Source organism: Petaurus breviceps, unplaced genomic scaffold (genome assembly GCF_028583685.1).
Source record: "Petaurus breviceps papuanus isolate PSGF00001 unplaced genomic scaffold, PetGlider_PUasm1.0 182, whole genome shotgun sequence".
NCBI lineage: Eukaryota > Metazoa > Chordata > Mammalia > Diprotodontia > Petauridae > Petaurus > Petaurus breviceps.
Genome location: NW_027185786.1, coordinates 2,395,793 through 2,403,318, shown reverse-complemented (window position 1 = coordinate 2,403,318; position 7,526 = coordinate 2,395,793). Strand labels below are relative to the sequence as shown.

General features: G+C 47.1%; 1 protein-coding gene across 3 annotated transcripts in view; it reads right to left on the bottom strand.

Moving 5' to 3' along the window:
* ADGRG1 (adhesion G protein-coupled receptor G1) overlaps positions 1-7,526 on the bottom strand; it is a 171,991-nt gene that overhangs the window by 3,847 nt on the left and 160,618 nt on the right. For all 3 annotated transcript variants that reach the window (XM_069087574.1, XM_069087575.1, XM_069087576.1), the window contains 7 exons: positions 7,078-7,194; positions 6,473-6,518; positions 5,300-5,403; positions 5,091-5,209; positions 3,786-4,054; positions 2,153-2,261; positions 1,454-1,722 (listed from right to left, as the gene is read on the bottom strand). In XM_069087574.1, coding sequence (XP_068943675.1) covers positions 1,454-1,722; positions 2,153-2,261; positions 3,786-4,054; positions 5,091-5,209; positions 5,300-5,403; positions 6,473-6,518; positions 7,078-7,194 — 1,033 coding nt within the window. The remainder of the gene's footprint in view (positions 1-1,453; positions 1,723-2,152; positions 2,262-3,785; positions 4,055-5,090; positions 5,210-5,299; positions 5,404-6,472; positions 6,519-7,077; positions 7,195-7,526) is intronic.

Genomic DNA, 7,526 nt, shown 5'->3' with positions numbered 1-7,526 from the left:
CTGAGCCACCTGGCCGCCCCTAAGCAATTGGGGTTAAGTAACTTGCTCAAGGTTACACGGCCAGGTGTTTCTGGGTGGGTGCTAAGTGTCTGAGTCTGGGATTCGATCTCCAGGTCTTCTCAACCCTGGAGCCGGTGCTCTTACTCGCTGTGCTACCTGGCCACCCCAGGTACTTCTCTCCTTAAAAAAAAAAATTGTTCAGTCATGCCCAACTCTTTGTGACCTCCTTTGGGGTTTTCTTGGCAGAGATTCTGGACTGGCTTTCCTTTTCCTTTTCCAGCTCATTTTCCAGATGGAGAAACTGAGGCAAAGAGGGTGAAATGACTTACCTAGGGTCACACAAGTGAATGTGTCTGAAGTCAAATTTGAACTCAGGAAGATAAAAAGTTTTCCCAACTCAGGCTGACACTCTATCCATTGTGCCACCTAGCTGCCAAACTGCTTGGTCTATTTGTCTGTTTGACAGCTAGGTGGCGCAGGGGACAGAGTGCTGTTCTTAGAATCAGAAGGCCTGAGTTTGATTCTTATCTCAGATGAGCTATGTGCCCCTGGGAAAACCACTCAATCTCTCTCTATGTCCCTTTCTCCATCTGTAAAATGGGGGTAATGATTGCAGCTTCCTCCCAGGGTTGTGGTGAGGATTAAAGAAGTATTTTGCCCATCTTAAGGAGCTATATAAAAGTTAGCTATTACATAACTTATGTTCATCTACACGCACGCTGTAACCCACCCCCACCCCCACATCTACTAGATTCAAAGTTCTTTATCTTCAAGGACTATTTTCTCCCATTTCTTGTCTTTGTACCCCCAGTGTCTGGGACATAGGAGGAGCTTACTAAACACTTTTTGACTGGCCAATAGGGAAATGACTTCCCACGTAAAATCAATTGCTGCCTTCTCAATTAGTGGGAGAGGGGTTGGAGGGAGGGAGAGAATTTGGAACTCAATATTTTTAAAAAACAAATGTTGAAAAAAAATTTTTTTAAACTGAAAAGAAAAAAAATACTTGTTGATTCATAAAATCATAGCCTCAGAACTAGGAGCAACCTTAGAGGTCATTGAGTCTAACTAGACCCCCTCATTTTACAGATGAGGAAACTTAAAACAAGAGAGGTTAAGTCACTTGTCCAAAGTTGCACAGCTAGTCAGGATTTGAACTCAGGTCTTTCTCACTCTGATTATAGTGTTCTCTCCATTGTGCCACCCTATCAGGAATGTCAATGGGAAGATAGAAGGGTCAGAAGACTTAGACTGATAGCACCTTCAAAGACTTAGAGGTCATCTAGCCCAGTATCTCATCTGATTATTCTCCCCTGGTACTGAAGAGGCATTGGATAAAACAAACAAGGATGGGGTCCCCTAGAAATTGGGAAGAGAATAGCAAGAGGTCAGGAACCCCTTGCTACTCAGAGTTGGCTCTGCAGAGAAGGGACAGAGGAGGGCCCATACCTACCTTGAAAGGAAGTAATGATGCTGAAGAGATAAAGCACAACCAACTGGAAGATGCCTGAGGTGAAGGCGAAGAAGACCAGAGCCCAAGGGATGCCCAGGACCAGGCTCAGACCCAGCAGGGTGAGGGCATGCTGCCACTTCTGGCCACGCTGGTTCAGCCGCAGGATCTGCACCGTCATGGTGCCCAACATCACGATGTTAAACAGAAACACCAGGCAGAAGTAGCCCAGGTTCATGATGTAGCTGATGATAGGGTCCCTGATCCAGCACCTGCAGGAGGTCCAAGGACCAGGAGGAGAGGAGACAAGAAAGGCAAGAAAACTGAGACTAAGAGCCGACCGTGGGGAAAAAAGCTCAGAACTAGGATGAGGAGACCTGAAATCAAGTCCTAGACACTAATCAGTTATAAGGTGGGAGGAGACAGATGTGGAGCTTCTACCACTCTCAGAAGAGGGCAGACAGGGTCAACAAGGGGGTTCTGGGCATTTAAAAGAGTGGAAAGAGGGATGCTGATAATAGGAGGTAGGTGAAAAAATGAAGATCAATGCTACTAATTGACAGGTTGGGCAGGGAGACAGAGACATATTTGATTAGCCGTGGACACGAAGATACGGTAGAACAGCTTTGAGGAAGGGAATTAGAACTCTATGGTCCCCTAAATTCTCTGCTCTCCTCCACACCATCCACACTAGACACATACATGGAAGGGTAGATGGTCTCTTCAGATGATTTCTGGACAGTGAGTATGATAGACCCATAGTTCTTCCCATCCACCAATGCTGTCACTGTCACCAGAAAGAGAGGGAGCCCTGGAGAGAAAAAGAGTCCCAGAATTACATCCTGCCCAGTCAGATGCAACCCCTTTCTCTCCCACCTCTCTTGCCCTTCCCACCTCTTACTACATGGCAAGCATTAAGAGCCATGTGTGGTGTTGTTGAGGAAGGTAGGGCAGAGGAACCTTCCTGGGAGCCCATCAAACCTTGACCCACATGCACAAATATTTTGATCTTTAGGAATAAATATTTGGTTTCTTAAAAATAGTGGTGGTAAGATTAAGAAAGAACATGGAATAAAATATCTTTAAGACTGAAATTTAAGGAGGACCCCTTAGAAAGATACCCTGACATTTCCCTGAACCCCAATCCATTCTACAGAGGACAGAAGCTGCCTTAGTGGCTTAGAGAAGAGGCCACAAGACTAGGTCACTGAAGGGCAAGGTCAAAGGTCATAGATGTGGGTGGAAGGGACTTAACCCCTTCACTTTTATTGATAAGAAAACTTCGATCCAGGGAAATTGTATGACTTGCCTAAGGTCACGCAGGTAGCAGGAGCAGAAGAGGGATTTGAACCTAGGTGCCATGGGTGGTGCTGACCCTAGAGGCAGGAGGACCTGAGTTCAAATCCGGTCTCAGGCACTTGCTAGCTGGGTGACCTTGGGTAAGTCACTTCACCCTGTTTGCTTCAGTTGCCTCATCTGTAAACTGGGCTGGAGAAGGAAATGATGTACCACTCCAGTATCTTTGCCAAGAAAACCCCAAATGGGAGTCACGAAGAGCTGGACAGTGATTGAAATGACCAACAACCAAGGAATGTACTATCTGTGTCTAGCTAACTGCAAAAATAATGATATTACAGAAACAGGAGGGTTGGGGGGAGCTTTAGGCGGGGGTTAGAGTGAATTCAGTCTAGATTGCTTGAGTTTGAGGGAATAGTGAGATATTCACTTAGAAGTGTTGAGTGTGAGTTGGGAGTGTGAGTTGACAGCTCAGTGAAGTTGGACTGGAAATATGGCCTTGGGATTTATTCATACAGAGGGAAGAGAAAAGATGTTCCCCAGGGAGGGACTGAGGAGAGAGTAGAGGAACAAAGACAGTGACTTGGATGGTGCTCATCGTGTGCAGAGGGGAAGGAAGAAGACAAAGCAGAAGAAAGGGGGGGACAGACTGCATGTCCCCCAGCACCTAACCCCATGCTCTGTAAACTGAAGGCACTTAATATTTGTTGAGTGAATGATATAGTCGACATCTATATAACACAATGATTTACTGAGTGCTTTACACGCAATGTTTCAAAGTGCACAAAAAAAGAATGGAGAGATGAACCAGAATACAATAGTATAATCATGAGTCTGTGACAGAAGGCATTTCAGGGTGGAAGGGGTATCCCACAATACACATCACTCTGCATCAATACATCAAATATAAGCCCTCTCTCCAGGGTCTAGATGACATTTGCCCGCCCAAGATACCCTATTCAACCTCGCCGACCTCCACCTGCCTGCCCCAGGATCCCCAGTCTGACCTCTTCCTCCCAGGCCCAGGCCTCCTGCTCACCCCAGCCCACAAGGCACAGCTTGACCAGGTAGCCATAAACATAGGTGCTGAAGACCTCCACAACCAGCCGGTAGAGGTTATGGCCTTCGATGCCCATCCAAGTGAGGCAAGCCAGCAGAGAGAAGTGCAGAAAGATGGCACTGGCCTGGCAGCCCATCTCGTTCTCCATGAGAGCCACGGGTTCGCTGAGTAGAAAGCTTATGTCCAGGAAGAAGATAGCAAGCAGGAGGTTCATGTGGACTTTGATGGTGTAGTCTCTCTGCTTTCTCCTGAAGGAAGCACAAAACCATAGTACTTAATGTTGGGAAGAGGCCCGAGGGGCCAGCTGCTCTAACCCCCTTACTTTGCAGAGGAAGAAACTGAGGCCCAGAAAGGGGAATTCCCTCATCCCCTGTCACACAGGTACCAAGGAGCAGAACTAGGGTTCATGCCCAGCTAACTCCAAAGCTGGCATCCTTGTCAGGACATGCCACATACACAAATTGGCAATGAGGAGACTGGTGGATTTCAAGTCAGAAGACCTTGGTTTGCATCCCAGCTCTGCTAGGTCCTTGCTGGGGGCCATTAGGGAAGTCCTCTCTGGGCTTTGGCCCTTCCATTTGCAAACTAATGGGGTCAATACTAAACAATCTCTGAGGTCCTTTCCAGATATAAGATCCTTTGATCTGCCTAGGGTCGGCACTAAGTCCGGGGTTCAGGATATCTGGAAAGTTCCCTGGAGTTTGTAAGCATGTCTCCTTCAGGAATTTGTGTTTGAGGCAGTGGGGTACAGTGGATAAAGCTCAAGTTGGAGCACTGAACTTGAAGACACAGGACCTGAGTTCAGATCCTGCTGCTACTTACTGCCTTTGTGACCTTGGATAACTCACTTAACCAGGCCTTCATTTCCTCATCTGTAAAAGGAAGGGGTTGGAGTAGATGATTTCTAAGGTCCCCTTCAGGTCTAGAGCTTACCCAGCTTCCAATTTTGTGACCTAAGCTAATCAGTATGTAGACAATAGGTAAATTAAGGTGGATGGCCACATGACTCCTTTAAGTAACTAGCTTTCCCAGGATTTTCAAAATAGGGTTCCATTAACAAAAACCCAACAACCGTGCCGCTTCTCAGAAACACAGAGGTATGCACCATGTTGGTTGTTCCAGACTCTGAGATCGAGGTTAATTACAGAATTGTAGGAGATAGACTCGCTATCTTTGTAAGTGCATGGATTCCTGGACTTTACTGGGGCTGCAGGGGGATGGCCCCCCTTCCCCTTTGTCCCCATAGTCCCCACCCCCTCCTCCGGAGGCCAAGTTGATCTATACCGAGAGAAGAGGTAGATGGCAATCGTCAGGACACAAGCCAAGGCCGAGATGATGCAGCCGACATAGGAAAGGAGAGTAAGGTAGTGCTTGTGGATGCGGTCAATCTCCACAGAAGAGGCCTGTGGTGGGAGAGAAGCATCATGAGGAGCCCAGCTGGGGCTCCGAGAGATGCTTGGGAAGGGGCGGCATGGGCACGGTCCACTACTCACCATCAGTACAGCAAAGTAAGTCAGATGGCTGCAGAGGCAGGATGTGTTGGTTTCTCCCACCTTTGTTTGGCAGCCAGAATCACTCCACCTCCCTGGGGTTCCAGCTGAGGAGAGATCATAGGGCCCCAAGAAGATGAGCTCCAACCCCTGGTGGGGGACCTCAGGCAGCTCAAAATCTAGGGTCCTAATCCTGTGTCATCTCCTTCTCCACACGTGCTTCCCCTCGGCACAGATGAACACAGGGGAAGGCAGACTTGGTGATGAATCGTTCAGTGTTCTATCATTGGCTCTGAATCGTCATTCCAGGGAACAGCAGAAGCATTCTCCTGTTCTGATTAGCTCTGGGGATGTGCCATTAAGTGTCTCAAGCTAATGATGGGCAGTTTGGGGCAGACTAAGCCTATACTCCCTCCTACCACCTCCAAAGGTCAGGTTCACGTCTCTAAATAAATCGGCCTGGCTCTGGTCTCCTGAAGTTTATCCCAGCCCTTCCAGAAGCTCCTTGTAGACCCAGCATGGCCCCCCTCTTAAAGGGAATAATTTCCCGAATTTCGTTAATCAGTTTTAGGTTTTGACCTAAAATTTCTGATTTCTAGCTTTACGTCTGAGTGTTCTCTGTTTCTTTCCTGGGTCTCATCTCTGCTTGTCCTAAAACTCTCCAGGTTCAGCAGGAGCCCTCACCAGCTATTCTCACTCCTTCTTCAGAATCTTCACTCCACCTGCCTCAGGAGCACGCAGTGTGACTTTGGGAAAAGTCTGGCTTTGGAGCCCCAGGGCCTGGACTTGGATCCTAACTCTGCTATGGATAGATTTTGTCTTGAAGACACAGGAAAGAAAACTGGATGCCTCCCTTTACTAACGGCACCTTCTCCTGCCTCTGTCACAGACTAGCTGTGGGACATTGGGTACATCACTTGGCTTTTCTGGGACTCAGTTTCCTCGTCTGTAAAAGAAGATATTGATCCACATGCTCTCTGAGATAACTTCCAGATCTCTGATCCAGTGGTTTTTCTTCTTGGTTGAATCCTATCCATCTCCCTCTTTCAAACACAGCTCTAAATTTCCCATGTCTCTGCCCATCCCTGTTGCTTCAGTCTTTCAAATATAACTCAATAATCAGGGATTAACCTAATGCTGAGAAGTCAACTCCCTGCTCACTCTCTCCATACTTACGTTCAGGGCTCTCTTCCCAGAACACACACTGTAGGGTCACATTCTTCTGTGAAAACCAAAAAAGGATGGATTTATTACCTTTAGTTTTCCATGTAGTTCAGGCGATTAGGCGAGGGTAGGCAGGTGTGAATTTCAGAATAATTTAATTCTAAACCTTTGGAGCAGATAGACTTATCTTTCTGTATAGAATTGATGGGTTAATTCAATCAAAATGGGCAGCAATCTCATAGGCACAGAAAGACTGGGCAAAGAAAGAAAAGGGCAGGGGGATGGGAACTGCAAAGGGAAGCACTGACTAATGGGTCCTCCTAGGCTTCATCACTTACTGGTTGGGTGACTCTGAATAAGTCACTTACCTTCACTGAGCCTGAATTTTCTCCACTTTGGAATGAGGAGCTTGGATTAAATGAAATCTAGGGTTCCTTCTAACTCCAAATCCTACTCATTCATTCATTCATTCATATTTATGACAAGACATTCTGAATCTTAAGTACTTCCCTGGTGCACTGAGGAGAAAAAGGCTCTGCTTTAAAGTAGGGAGACTAGTTGGACCCCACCTCCCTAGGACCACCCTACCCCATTTGGGTGAAACTTTGTCTACTCACCGGCTGTGGTTGGTGCCAGAAGGTAAGGACTACCGGTTCCTGGAGGTTGGACACCTTGGTGTCCTGTACAACAATACCCAGGACTTTTTCCCCAAGGACTTGGCTGGAGTTTTTATCCTGAAGACATAAGGAAGGTAAAACTTGCTACCCATCTCTACTGATGGCATCTTTTCCTGTGTCTGTTAGTGACTAGCTGTGTGACCTTGGGCAAATTACTTAACTTTCCTGGTCCTTGTCTGTAAAATGAGGGGGTTAGAGAAGCTGGCTCATCGGGCCTCTTTTCACATCCATAAAGGAGTTGTAGGCATCAGAGAACAAGTGGTGTGATGACGGGTCATGGTGCTCTTAGGTTTAAAGCTTTTTTGGTGTCCCAAGTCACTGAATAGGTGGCCACCTACTCTGCCTATGGGTAAAACTGGTTCTGAGAGTCAGGGAAGTTATGAGGAAAA